The following is a 15,012-nucleotide window of genomic DNA, read 5'->3' on the forward strand; positions in this document are numbered from 1 at the left end:
GTTTTGAAGTGAGGAAAGCTCATCACGCAGTTTGAGCTAATTTGAAGCAACAAAACGGCTCCCCTTTCAAGTTCAGCCTCTTCCCGTCTTACACATGCTCCTGGGAGCAGAGGAATTTAAGTTTTACTTGGTAAAGATGAGGTTAAGCAAGTGAACTTCTCTGTGGGCAGCAGCTTCCACAAAAGCTGGGACAGCAGCTGTGTGGGCACCTTTTGGGGGGTTGCTGGGTGCTCTGTCCTGGCCTTGCTCCTCTTCCCTTTTCCTGCTGCTTTTCTGGACATTTGGAGTGGTTTTTTCTAGGGTCAGGCAGTAAGAAGGCAAACTCTGCTTTTGTCTCTGCTCCTATTTGATCCAGTGAGACCCTCCCAGCCTCTGCTGGCCTTGTCCACAGCCTCCTTGGCACAGGGAATGTGCTCCCTTTGCCTGTGCACCACCTCTTGAGACGGGGCCTGAGGAAATTTTGGCATTGCTGCCCTGGCCCCAGTGTCCTATGTGAAACAGGCAACAATACTGCAATGAAATGTTGGGGTTTCCCCTCTTTTTCCTGTGTGTATGTAAACTCCTTTTTTAATAGTCCAGTGGCCTGGCAGACATTGCCTTTTGAGTTCCTGAGAGCAAGCTGTGAAATCGTCTGAAATCCTTCCAATGGGAAAGCGTTGATTTATTACACTGTAACACTGATGTGAACAACACCATGTACCTTTCATCTGAAAAGTCAGGACTTATAGAACACGACATGCCATAAATTTTGATGCCAGCTCAAACGGGGAAGGAATTACTGCCGAAGGGATCCAGAGAGTGTGTTAAACCAGCCCTGCAGAGTAATGAACACACTTTGTGGCTGTTACTTTATACCCTATTGATCCTTAGGAATAGGAAGGTACCTTGACAGCTAATTTGGGCTCTCAAAGGCATCTCAATATCTGTGTATGCATGCTAGTGCACGAGAAAGGGGTGTGATTACCCTTCTGGGGGTGAGGATTGCAGTTGCACTGCTCTAGAGACAGCTCTCCTTTGCACAGGTTCAGCAGGTGAGTTCACTCGATGGAGGTGATTCCCAGCACCCTGCCCCTCTCCATCCCCAAGCCAGATTTTCTCCTGGCAGCCAGACAGAAATGCCTCCATCGGAGAAGTGCACACCGGGAAAAGGGAGATTAGTCCAAGAGCTCTGGGAACAGCCAGGTAACCCAGCACTTTGCAGGGTTGTGGCTCCACAGAACAGCCCATTTGCAGAAGGGCTCCTTGCTGCCCAAGGACAGTGTGAGGGGTTATGGGATCACTTCTGCCCAGGGTGGAGCTGGATTCACACCTCTGCCCCATCCCAAAGTTAATTTGCTTTCTAAAGGTATATGTTGATAGAGACTTACCCACTTCTAAGAGAACACCGTGTACAAACCCAGAGCCTATTCCAGGTCCTGGAGAGGAGAAACTGGCAGTGCTGAGGGTGGTATTGATGTACAGATGGAGGAGAGATGGACAGAAGGAAAATGGAAAGTGATGCTGAGTGTAGAATCCCAGGGTGGGAATAGTCAGGATTCTGATGGAGTGATCTATGCCTAGGAGAACCAAATCCAGGTTCTTGCACACTAAATTCATCCCTCTTGTACAGTCAAACCATCAGGACCAAGTATCTGCAAAAACCAGAGCAGCTCTTTGTAAGAAGGAAGGTTGGAGTGGTGTCATCTTTGTAATGAAGCTGGAGCAACATGGAGTCGGGGCTTCCATGTGGATTTTGCCCCAAAAGCCCTGCCCTCCTGCAGGCTGCTGGACAGGTGTGCATGGCACCATGATATCCTGATGTTTCTGTTATTTAATTAATTAACTGGGTATCAGAGATGAGAGCACGGGGGCTTCAGTCAGCAGTGGGGTACCAAGACACAAAACCAGCACTGGTGGATGACACTCTGATTTATACTCATGGGTAACATGGAGGTAACTGGGGTATCTGTGTTCAGGAGGGGCCAGCAGCCACAAAAGCCATCAGGGAACAGACCACACAGGTCTCCAAAAGGTATTTGGGGTTAAGCTGGTACCTTTGCTGGTAGGAACCCACGTGTTCCCGTCCTCAAGGTGATGCCTAAGCTCTGACATGTGCCTCTGTGGTGGACACATTAGAAACGTGCACAGAAATGTTCTCCTGGGACCCAGAGCCACGTGTGAGCCCTGGGTGACTGACCATGTTGTGTGAAACTGAGCAGGAGCCTGTGTTCACAGTGAAAACTTCCCCATGTCTCCCAAAACTTTTGACAGACACATGGCACTGAGTTGCTGGAGCTGAACAGGCCAATGGCACCCACTGGTTCACAGAACATTTTGAGGCACCCCCTGTCCCTTCCCTGAACTTAGATGATTTAAGTTCTCCTTGCTCTTGGTGGCAGGTAGAACAAACAAGCCCAGCCAAATCTTTTTGGATCATCCCAGCTCTGAGTCCTGACCCCATAGCAAAGGAATGGACTGGGCAATGCATCTGTTGCTCTCCTGCTGCACTTCAGGGTTCAGTCAGGCTTTTTTTGCTCCACCAACTGCTGAAGGATTCTTGCTGGAGACTATTACAAGGAATATTTGCTTTTGCCACTAGGAGGAAATTTTGTCCTGTTTATGCTAAGATATAAAGGAATGTTTCTTGTGCATTTTTGCAATCTCCCTGAGAACCAAGAGTGAATCACTGAGCAAGAAGGGCATTTTGTGACAGAATCCAAGCCCATATCACAGTACTGGATACCTAGGGAATTGTGGAAGACCAAACTGGGCTGATCCAGCATAGCCTGCCCTTGGGAAACCTCTCCTTCAGGCCCCAGTGCTTGGGAATCTCTTGTTCTTCGAAGCTTCAGGGTTCACTGCCCCTTTCAAAATGTATTAATTCTGTCCCTTGCTGATTCTATATTTAAAACTTACCAGTGGGTAAAACACCGCTTGTGGATGCTGGAGATCTTGGTTCTCTGACCTTGGCCCTGTGGGATGCCTGGTCAAAAGGCACTTCTGTGCCTTTGCACTTGCTTTGCCTTTGCACTTGCTTTCCCAAATGATAACTGGGAATGAGGATATGGGAAGGGACGTCCTTTCACCTCTGTGACACCAAGTGCTCCACAAGAGCATGACATTAATGGGTGCAGTTTACCTCAGTAGCTGTCAGTATTTGGATAAGTGTCCTACACTCTTTAATTCCTCCTCTCCTTCCCCCTTCAGCAGGCTTTTAGATGAGGAAGTTAACAGGTCAATTGTGTGAAAACTGAGTGAGAAGCATCCTAAATGTCCAAGCCTCTGAAACAGCATGGGAGCTCCTAGGAAAGCTGATCCTGGTAGGGATTTTTGGACCAGTGCTGGTTCTGAGTTTTCTCTGAGCTGGCCACGTCTTCTCTCTCTGTAAAAACAAGCTAAAATCGTCTAATAGCCTGCCTCAAAAAATAACCCCACAAGACTCCAAACAAAGCAAAATCATTAATTTTGAACCCAATGAATATTTAGTTTCCTGACTCTTGGGTAAATATTAGATAGATTCCCAATTTCAACCTGAAGCAGTTTATTCAGCTGCTGTTCACAAGTCAGACACAGCAATAATCAAAGAAATCTCTTTTGATTCAGGTTGGGTAATATTGCCTGAGGGGTAACATAATTTTCATTTCCACACATCCAGCACTGGCACAAAACGGCATGGACAGGTATGAGAAATGGATCATGGATCCTTGGTTCTAAAATTCCAGCTGATAGTTTCCTTTTTTTTTTGTGTAAATAATAATTACCAATAAAAATGTTGCTTGAAAAAAAGAGAATGTGAAAAGAAAAACACCATTGCATTTGATAAAGCAAAATCCTTTGCAGTACTGCCAAAAGAAAAAAAAAAATAAAAGAAAGAAAGAAAAACCAAAAGAGAGTTAAAACAAATACAGCTGTTAAATAAAAGATCCAGGTACCAAAGAGCAAAATTTAATGAAAGCCAAAACTGTTAAATATGGAATCCTTTAGAGAAAAAATGTCAATGTCTTTAAGAGTTTTACCATTACTCTATTTTTAAGAAAAGTGTAGTAAAAATACATATTACAAGTTTACATTTTCCACGCTTTTGTCCTATTCATCTTTTTTTTTTCTTTTTTTTTTTTTTTTGTAACCCCTCCGCTGATCAAAAGTCTTTGACAGCTGCATCTCCTATCTTCATGTCACAGGTGGCCAGTCCTAGCACTGCTCTTCTGCTCATGAGGCTGTCCAGCTGCTGTGACCTGCTGCCACGGGGTCCTGCTCCTGGAGAAGGATGGGGCACTGGTGGGTATCAGCAGCCTGTTCCCACCACACTGGCCCAGGACATGACAAGAGCTGGGTCAGGAGACTCATCTGAGGGCTCTGGGCATGGAAACAGGAGCTTGTGATGGTAAGAATTCCTCCACTGTGCTAGCGTTACACAGAACTGAAGTTAAAGTAAGAAAAGCAGGTTAAAAATAATGATGAACAACAGAAACACCACCCTGGTGTTTGGAGTGGTTGATAACAGAGTTCATGTTCAGTGATGAGAGGTGAAGATCACAATGGTTCCCAGTTGTGGAGAGGAAAACATTGGCACAAGACATGCTGTGCCAAGGCTTAGGACCTTGACTCTGACTTGCTGGTCTCCAAATTGTTGCATGACGAGTGGGTAAGTGGAGCAGATGCTTCAGACCAGGCTGGTGTTAAAGGTGGTAGATGTATTGCTCTGCACAGTCATACACTAATGGAAACTGGTATTCACACAGCTTCCAGTCTTACTTCCAGATTCTCCTTATAGACCTGTGCCAGTCATTTGCCTGCATCATTTTCTCTTCACCTGCCTCCCTTCTTTCACGGCTCCTCTCTTGCTACGTTGCAAAAAACAGAAAAGAGAAAAGAAAATGAGAAAAAGCAGCTCAGAAAGCTCCAGTAGCAGCTCAGTCCCTGGACAGATGTTTGTCGGACTCTGTGAGAACCTTTGAACTTTATTTGCCATCAGTGAGATGGAACCAGGCTAAGTGGGCTCACTGTAGCCCCTGCCCCACAGATCTTCTCCCTCACCAGATGTTCCCCTGGGAATCCTTCACTTGAGGATGTCACACTCCTGAGGTGTCTCAGGCCCACCAGGGTGGGAAGCATTTGTCTGTCCATGACAGAGATTCACAGAATGAACCTTTTGTGCAGTTCTGGGAAACCATTCCTGCCTGCTTGATCTCCAGGCCTGTGCTTGGACCCCCAGCTGGCTGTCTGGCACTGTGGGTTTCTTGCTGACCAAGTCTGGGGTCAGCAACCTGCTTTCCTGGCTTGTGGATGCTTCCCACTCTCTAAGGACACAAGTGGGAATCTGCTACGGCTGGCTTTGTACCCAGACAGGCCACAGCTTGATGGGGAGACTGAGTGTGACCAGCACTGATGCTGCTGAATGTCATGGTGGCTTGAATTAAGCTCTTGTAGGATCTCTTCCTTGGTTTGCTTCAGCAGTTCCTTCCAGGAATCCATTCTGGCCAACTATCTACAAAATGTCCCTCTTAGTTAGAAAAGAATGGCCATAAAGGGATTTCAGAGCAGAAGGGCAGGGGTGTTCCCATTGCAGCCCCATGACTTGTGGCACGTTGCGCTGGTTAATTGGCAGCTGTCTACAGCTGGATGTCTGGAGACGGTCTATTCCTGGCTTGAGGTGGTTCCCTTATGTGACCACCAGAAAGGGAGCACACACAGAAGCTAAGCAATGAAGAAATGGTTCACAATTGCTTATTAGCCCCCGATAACCTGGGCAGGAGAGTCACACGTGAGGGGAATACCACATTTACTTTCCCTCTTCAGCAGCCGACTGTGATCTTAGACCAACCCTCTGCTCCAGTCTGCCACTCTCCACTCCAGGCACGTGATTCTCCTCTTGAATGCCCACTCATCCTCTCTGGAAGAATTACTGCTTTGTCCTCACGCTACCTGGGGTTTCCAAACTCACCCATGACTTTGCCCCCTATAAAACAACCTCATGTTTTTGTTCAGCTTTCCTCCTGCATCGAGTCCTTCCTGCTGCAGGGAGAGCCGGGGGCAGCTCCATCTGCCTCGCTGCGATAACTCCACAGCCCGAGTTCACCACAGAACAACAAAGGCAGGATCACGATGGACATAAGAGGTCAATGCTGACACCCTGCACAGAGGTCAACTTGCCACGTATCAGTTTTTCTTTTTTTGCTGTTAGTAGCTCAGACACTGTGGTTTGCATCCCAAACTAAACCAGATTGAAGGACTGAGCAGGGAAGGGGGAAAGGGTTGATGTTACCCTGACACCACAGGAATTAGTAAGAAAAAATATATATATTGCACACACTAAGACTTATTAACAACCAAGTTAAAACAAAATGGCATAGTCCTCATTAGTGTTCCAGTGGTTCTTTGATCAGGGATGGTTCACGAGTCTGTAAAATCCCATTACACTCTCCTTATTGCAGTACAGACCTGTTTCTGTTCTCCTGCCAGTGGATCTGTTTGCAAATAAAAAGGGAAATTGATTTGATTTCCTTGAGAAGATCCATCCAATTGTCCCTTCTGTCATCATCGTTTGTCTTGTTGGTGTTGGGTATGTTTTTTGGCTCTGGAGGGGTGGAGTTGGGCTGCCCCTGCTCTCACCCAGGCAATGGGTCAAAAGGCCGATTATAATCCCGTAGCTCCCAGGGACATGCCAGTGCTGTGGCTCATGCATGGGATCGTCTGCATGGATTTGGGGAAATCGTGGCTGACCACACGTCCATTTTCTCCACTGCCTCCTGCTGCAGCCGGCCTGGGAAGGGTTGATGTCCGTATGGCTTCGTTGATTGATTGCTGTGGGATTAAACAAAAACCCTTTTTAGGAAAGACGGGGGGGTCTCCCCCTGTCCTTTGCAATGTTGGAGAAATTACAATATTAACCAGTATTGTCTTTCTGTCACTGTTCTCCCCTTCCTTGTCTTCATTCAGGCTCTCACTTTCTGCATGTCCCCACTGCATCTGCTCTGTTCATTCACACCTCTTCTACATGCAAAATTAAATGTTTCAGCAGTATTTTGGGGTATAAAGCATCAGTGCCATATGCCAAAAATCTATTCGAACTCTACAACATAAGAACAGTCATCCTGGATCTGAGCAGAGGTATTTTACACACTTCCCCCATAGAGATGCTATTGCTACTCCAGGGCTGTTATGCACGGTGGACTCTGACTCACTGCAAACATATGTTTAACTTTCCTCATGTGAGAACTTGAGCATGTGCCTATGTTTTTGTCTACAGTGATGACTGAGGTAACCAGGAAGTGCAAGCCTAATTCAGGAAACAAAATTTCATCTTCCTGTTCCAGATACATCCGAAATGTTTGCTTTCAGAAGTCTAAGGAAACTACCTACTTAGAAAAATTCAACTAAAAGATAAAGCTAATTTGGTTTCTTTGCATTCAAGCTATCTCCAAGGGCACCATCATTCTTTCTGGACTGGGGTAGTCAGGTGAAGAATTATCCATAACAGATAAATCTGGAACAGCTACTCAAAGCCAGTCAACTTGGCGCCTTGCCAGGCCTGGAACAGCCTCCTGGGCTGCTGGGATGTGCAGATCGCCCAGGGAATCTGTAAGAACTGGCTCAGCAGAGACTGGGATCAGAGGAACACCTGAGCTACATCCCAGAGAGAGCCTGGACTCTGCTGACTGGCTTTGCATGGCAGCCACTGATGGGACAGTCAGGGACAAACTTAGAGCTGGTGTTAACATTGGGAGCATTGATTTGTTCCCGTGAGATTGGTTTTAACCTGGCAAGAACACCACAAGCTGCTACTAATGTGAGTTAGAGGGTCATTTCAAGGAACACAAGGGAACCAGCACCAGGGCAGAGTCTCCTTAAGACTAGAACTATGGAACTATTGCATTCTCACACTTTTTTTTGCAGTGCATTTGTGCCATACCTAGCTTTTCAGTGGGCAGAAATTATAATCTAATCTTTGTAGTTCCATGGACATTATTTGCTCCTATTATTTTACCCCCATGCTCAAGGTACCTCTCATTGCCTGTGGAATTTCCTGAACCTCAACGGGAAAAGAGCTGTAGCATATTTTCAGTGCACTAGAAGTGTTATTATTACTGACAAAACATCGAGCATGCTGTAAAATGATGACATAAAACCCAAAGAAGCAGTTGCTTATTCTCCTTTTGATTCTGGGTGACTTTCAGTGAAATAAAAACCTATCTGGATTTTTTGAAACTCACTGCATGCTTCATAGGCTCATCACAAATTCCATGCTCATGGGAGGGGTCAAGATGAGGAAGACAAGGGATGTGTTACATGTCCCACTGCCTCCTTGTACACCATGATACCTGCATAAGGGATTGACAAGCTATACTTGCTCCACAGATGCTGCACAAATGTTTATCCCCAAGGCTCTCAAATCTAATCCACTCTTGACACAACACTCTGAAATTCAGGCACACCAGAATTTAGGGCTGAAACAGATCTCCTGGGCTGTAGGAAATACGCTTCTGCAAGACCATGACAGGGTGGAGTTATAAAAACCTTTACAGGAGATATTGGAGGCCAATTTCTCTCAAAGAGGACCCATAATTCTGGAATTTGGAGGCCCACATCACCCATTCCAGGGCAACAATACTTTGAGCATATATTGGTATTGTCAGCCTGGAAATGGTGCCAGCAGGGTGCCAGCAAAGGGAACAACAGGATATGAATCATTACTGCGCTCCCCCAGTTTTATCTTCTGTTAAGAGCCTGGGTTTGGGGATTTTTCCGTATTGCAGCAACGGCTGTATCACACCAGCCCCAGCACACTTCATCCATGCTGCACACACATTGCCATAGTCTGCCTTCATTAATTTTAAGGAATTTCAATGTGTCTCTGTTGCTGCTTGTGCTATGGCTTTGCTCTATATCTGGATTTTGAATTAGCATTCTGCCACATGTCTGATCTTGCATCAGCTCCCCATGACAGCCCACTTGACCCTCTTTCAGCTTCCTCAGATGCTCCTGTTCCTTTCTAGCAGGTTGAATGACACAGTCACTTCATTATCCCTATGTCCTGGCTTTCCACCCATGGTCTGGGCTGCATCCGTCTCTGAAGGCAGCTTTGGAGCCGGGGGAGGATCAGAGAGAAGGTGTGAAAGGCCGTGGAATGGGTTGCCACCTTCATCCGCTTTGATTCACTTCTGGACTTGTAACAAAACTCGATTAAGGCAACCAGCATGGCAAGTCCGAGCCCACCGATGAGGATATAGAAAACCCCCGCCACATTGCTGAGACTCAGCGCGCTCGTCTTGTCCTGGAAGAAAAAGGAGAAGGGAGGGAAAGGAGGGGACATGGGAAGGAGAAGAACAAAATTAATATGGAACTGCTCTGGGAATGATATCCACAATATAGCAGTACTGGCATTACATCATCTTCCTCTTTAAATGAACAAGTGACATTCCTAAGAGCATTCTTAAATTTTTAATTCAGTGTCTAGTAAATCTAACGTTTCCCTCACACAAACAAATAAACATTTTCTCAGCAATGTGACTCTTGGTAAAGGTTTGGGATCTCTGTTTTTCAATCAGCTAACTTAAATGCTTGTTTTACCCAAAATGCCTAGTTTGAATTATTGATTAAAGGAGGAAAAAAATTGGAAGTTTTCCTCCTCTGTGACATTTGCTTGTCCCTGATGTCTCGCCTGAAATAACCTGTTCTCTTGGAAATGCTCGTTCCTTCATTCCTAGATTGTTTCCCCCGCAAATTCTGTTGCTGAGCAACACATCGAAGTGGATGGGATTTTTTCTTTTTTTTTCTTTTCCTTTTCGATTCTGGGGTTGAGGTGACACCTGAGCTGTCCTCAGAAACTCATTTGATTTCTATGTAATAAGGCAGTTATTTCATATGCAATCAAGACCTGCTGATGCATGTCTAAGCTAATTATTTGGTTGGCAATAAATAGGGCTATTAATGAGCTGCAACTTTCAGTCAGCAGCTACATTCTGATTTTACAATTGCCTAATGAATCGTCATGGCTCTCTAGGGAAGAGACAAGGCTCAGAAAGACTCATTTTACTGCAGGAGAAACCAAGTTCCCACACCTAACCCTGATGTCACCCCATGCAGCTTTCAAAACCTTCTCCTCCACGATGACCAGGTTGAGCTGGGGTATGAGGATAATCTGGGCAGCAACAGGATCCCAAACTGGGCTCAGCTCCATGTGCAAGGCTCCTGTTTCTAGGACAGGCTTTCTCTAGAGTGAACCAGAGTCCCCTGCTCCGTGCTTGCTGCTGCTCTGCAATATCGACTCAGTACCTATTTACCAGTAGAGATTCCCCAGGGCCAGCCCAACAGCTCAGTGCAAATCTGTTGGGGCGACCAGAGTCTGAGCAGCATTGACAGCCCTGCTCTGTGGATGTGGGAGGAAAATCACATGTGGCTTGTTTGAGATGTAGCCACACAGTTAAAGGATAACATCGATGCCTGTAGAAGCATCTGCAGCTGGTAATGAAGCCTCTGCACAGTTCTTGCTGTTCTTCTCTGCTACTCCATGGACACGTGGACTGGTGGGTGGCACAGCCTGTTCCTTGCCCCTGTAGGACAGTTGATTCACTTGCTCGGCTTGGCAGGTTTTACAAGAAGCAACCCACAGTTTTTGGGAAGGGTGGGGATTCAGGACACAGAAAAGGATATTGGAGTGACGTCGAAAGGCTCCAAACTGGAATACCAACATGAGCACGGAAGGTTTCAGTACAGGGCGGTCTGCCTGACACTGGTACAGGCTTTCAGGCAAGTACATTTTGCAAAGGATCCTGTCTTTTTCTGTATTAGGGTTTGATGGCAAAAAAAGTAAACCCTCAGGCATGAAAACACCTCAATTTTCACAATTAAGAAAACCTCCTGTAACAGAAGAGAATGTAATCTTTTTTTTTTTTTTTGATTAGCAGAAAAGTGGGTTCCAGTCAAGAATGCTAAAAAGATATTTTTTCTTCTATTTCTCCTTCACCTGACCCACTGCCAGTGTAAGCTGCCAAGCTTCTTCCCAGCTGGAGCACCTGCCATGGGCTCCAGTGCCATAGGGAGCAACTTTCCGTCCTGAACCCTCTGCTGAAAGAGGCAGAGGTTGTTATGGGGCCATCTCTGCTGAGTTTCCATTGCTGGAAAAAACTCCACAAGTGACCTCATTTTCTGTGCTTTGCAGATTGATCACTTTGGCAAGGGACTCGCCGCTGTCACCGTGTGCTGGTGGGAAGGTTGGGGTTCTCCCTTGTATCACCTTCATGCACTGGTCAGGCTGTAGTCTTGATGCTTCCTGTGTGCTCTCTGTAATGAGAGATTTCTGCAAATATCCTCTTAATTTCTGCAGTTTCAATATTTGAAAGATTATTTATCTGGTCTTTTCTAATCTGCCTTCATGCAGTTTTTCCCCCAGGCTTGACTGTGTATTTGTTCAGCCATCTCTTCTCTGCAGATTGTTGGGTGCACTTTTAAGCACCAATTGGGAAATGCTGGGAGATTTTTAGTGGAGATACAAAAAAGCAGAGCAATTACTCTGAGGAAATTGTGTTGCAACATATCAGGTACTTTGCCTTTTTAAATTCAGTCTGAAGGAGCTGCCCCAGCTTCAGGGAGGAATAAAGATGCTAAAAGGGGGCTGCCCTCCTCAGCATCCTGATCTTTTAGCCTGGCTCCTTAAAGCAATGTGGCTGATTAGCACACGCTCTCTGCTCAGAGGGAAGAATGGGACAGGGATGCAGATAGAGCAGCCTGTTTATCTGTGTATTACTAATAATTGTCAGCCTGTACTTTCACCTTGATTTAACAGAAGGGTGGAAATCTCCACAATATCAGGAACCCCAAAGCTTTGTGCAAAAGGATGACACTGCAGACAAGAGAAAACCTATTGATGCTCTCCCTCAACCAAATGGATCAGTGCAATCCGTACATAGGTCTTTGACTTGCATCTATAGATCCTTAGGATATCTGTCTTCCTTGGCTCTATTGGGCATGGGAATACACAAATTTCAGGGTTTATTTGCCATGATATTTATTTCCACCCTCAGTTTGAGGTTCATGGTCCAATGAGGCACCTCCTCAGCTGGCTGCAGTGGCAGAGCAGTCTGGCAACCAGGAAAGGCTGCCAGTACTTAATTCCCACTTTCCTCCTCATGCCAGCAGCAAAACAACCAGTAAGAGAGAGGAGACGACCCAAAGCAGTTTCCTGCATCACCACTACAATTCATTTCGGGGCTGTTATGTTTTTCTTCCATTTACTTTGCAGTAGCATTATTATTGTTAATGTTATTACTCTTATTGCTGCTATTCCTGTTACTGTGACAGTTTGGGTGAACTGAAAGTTGTCTTATCCAGAAGGCAAAGGAGAGCATTGTGAGGCACAGTGGTGGGCAAAGCTGCAGGGAGGGAGAAAGCAGCCTTTCACTTCTGCTTCCCTAGTAAGGTTTCTCCCAAGGAGCCAAAGGCAGATTCCTGGGGCACTGAGGAATGCTGAACTGCAGGAGCACGGCTGATGGCACAGCCTGCTACCATGAGCAGGCTGAGAAGTGAAACTGCTCCTGTGGTGATGCTTGACTTCTTGCTCATCCTTCCTTTAATATTGTTTTTCTTCCTTCCCTCTCCCCACAGGATGTGCAGAGATGTTCTCTGGGCAGGAGTGACATCTCTTTTCTCCCATCAGCTGCAGGACCAGGCCCTGAGTGCCCCACTGAGGCTCTGCCTGCTGTTTCCATGTGTGATCCTGCCCTAGTAATGCTCATAATAACAAAAAGTCCCAAATTATTCTATCTGCTTGAAAGGACATTCCCCTCCTCTCTGCTCAGACTCTGTGACACCAGACGCTCTCCTGCAGAGCTGCCCATCACCGAACCAGCTTGTTAGTGGGAGTGTAAATGTCACTGCTCATCTCCCTCAGCAGCAGAGCCCTGACGTGGGGGGAAGATTGGCAGGTGAAAAGAGAAAGAAAAACCCATCTTCCCAAGAGAAAAACCCATCTTCCCAGCCTTGTTGCTGCAGCAACCCGGCACCTTCCCGTCTGTTACTCTCAAACATGGCACCGTGTCCATCATCCCCTTTGTCATTATTTAATCCTTGTTGGCTGACAGGCATTAGGGCCAAATTTTCCCAGTTTCCCAGCAGGGCTGGTCCCTTCTGTCACCCTGCATGAGCAGGGCCCATTGGCAGCACAGGGAGATGGCACCTTAAGTAGTTGCAGTCTCCAGAAGATGAACTGTCCTTAGAGCAGGTGGCAGCTCCAGGGGTTGAGCTTTTACCCCAAAAGCTGGGCAGAATTTAGTGGGGTACAGCCTGAAGCTCAGCAGTGAAGGACATAGCACTGCCCATTGTCTCAGAGTGCTGCCAGGGGATGTGCAGGAGCACATGGATGGCTGGGGAGGAGGCTGCTCAGCATAAGACACCTTTGATTTGAGAACCTGCCAATTCCCTGCAAAACCAGGGCAAGGCACTTCAGGATTTGTTCCTTTTCTTTTTTATTTTTTTAACAAAAACAAAATTCCTGCACTGGAGAAGAGGATTGGGAAATGTGTGTCTTTGATAAAAGTCTTTTAATTGCATGAAGTGACCTGGGTGTCCCTGAAAGCAGCTTGCACCTTGCCATCCTGGTCTAGGAAAAAACTTCCTTTCTCCCAGTGTCTTGCAAAAGCCCCAGGAATCCCATCTGTCTGCCACAACATTTAGAATCAACCTTGTCATTACCTTTCAACAATGCAAGGCATCCCTGGCAAACCCATTTCATAGCCTGCAAAAAGGGCACTCCATCCTGTGCTTGTTTGCAAAATAAGGTCCTTCTAGGAAGTGCCTCTTACAGTGTCTGTCTCTCTTCTGCTGTGGCAAGTAGAGGGGACTCAGACAAGCTGAGAGACAGGACCAGGAATTGGTGGATGGTTTCTAGCTACATGCAATGCTGGAGGTGAGTGTGCATGGAAAAGCCCTGAGCCTGTGGGAAGGGGTGGCTGGTGCATGTTCACAGTGGGGACAAGAGCAGCAGGGACATTGCTGCCCAGTGCAGGACACTGCCTGGGATGTCCCACTGTCTGGCAATGCAGCTGGGGCCATGGATTGAATGTCCAGCACCTTGTGGGATGACATGACATATCAAAATATTCAGCAAAGCAGGAGTGTTTGCCTCTGGAGTTTGAGTGCAGATCCACTGATGTATCTATTGTTTCTTGATAGGAATTTTTCTGGATAAAAAACTTGGTGGGCAATAGATAGGTAAACAGACTAAAAACAGGATGCATAGACATCAGTGCAGGCATGGAACATCATCTGGGACCAATGAAAATAAGCCTGGGAAACACCAGAGGTTTTGCCAGGCTCTGGCTAAAAACCTTGGGCACAAACCTTGCATCCAGCTAGGCCCTCATCCCTCTTCATTAGCACTCATCATTCTGAAAACGCTCTAACTGCAAACTAAGCTAAGCTCAACAGTAGACAGAAGTGGGAAGCTTTTGTCATGCCCGTGTGAGGAAAGATATGGAATAGCCTCCAACCTCTCCAGCTTAGCTCTGGAACTTGGCTGTTGAGAAAAGGTGAGTGTTTCAGCCTGTACTGGAGGGATCTGTGCCCACCATGGGCAGGATGGGGAAAGCTGGGCTGGTTCTCAGCCCTGCCTGCCCTGCCTCATCCCTGATCCATGGGCACCATGGAAAAAGGAGGGGGATGCTCATGCAGCAGCTGGGCAGCTCAGCTTGTTTGCAGTAGGAACGAAAGAGCCCAAGAGACAAAAATGGATAGGACTTGGGTGGGCAATAGATGGGCATGTTTGCCTGGCTGCAGTTGTGAGAACAAGTGAGCAATACAATTTCTTGGTCTTTCTGTAGGTGGGAGAGGGGTCAGGTGATGTTTGTGTTGATTTCTCTGACGTTTCATGTCACAGTTCTGTTGCAGACACAGTGCAGACGCTGAGCAAGGAATAGAGATGAAATCCTTTTGTGTGACAGCCAGGACTCTTCACTGTGATCTTCCACTCCCAGAAAAAGCTTACACGGGTTAAGGTTTGTGCCTACTGATTTCACACACGGAGTTTCAAGCAGCTCT

At 46.5% G+C, this 15,012-nt stretch overlaps 1 protein-coding gene across 2 annotated transcripts in view; it reads right to left on the reverse strand.

Moving 5' to 3' along the window:
- Positions 1-3,503: 3,503 nt before the first annotated feature.
- The window catches only part of GRIA1 (glutamate ionotropic receptor AMPA type subunit 1), a 120,003-nt gene continuing 108,494 nt past the window's right edge, over positions 3,504-15,012 (reverse strand). For both annotated transcript variants that reach the window (XM_048319656.1, XM_048319654.1), the window contains exons 15-16: positions 9,119-9,253; positions 3,504-6,804 (exon numbers count right to left, since the gene is read on the reverse strand). In XM_048319656.1, the coding sequence (XP_048175613.1) occupies positions 6,616-6,804; positions 9,119-9,253 (324 nt within the window). In that variant the 3' untranslated portion in view covers positions 3,504-6,615. The remainder of the gene's footprint in view (positions 6,805-9,118; positions 9,254-15,012) is intronic.

Source organism: Corvus hawaiiensis, chromosome 15 (genome assembly GCF_020740725.1).
Source record: "Corvus hawaiiensis isolate bCorHaw1 chromosome 15, bCorHaw1.pri.cur, whole genome shotgun sequence".
Taxonomy (NCBI): domain Eukaryota; kingdom Metazoa; phylum Chordata; class Aves; order Passeriformes; family Corvidae; genus Corvus; species Corvus hawaiiensis.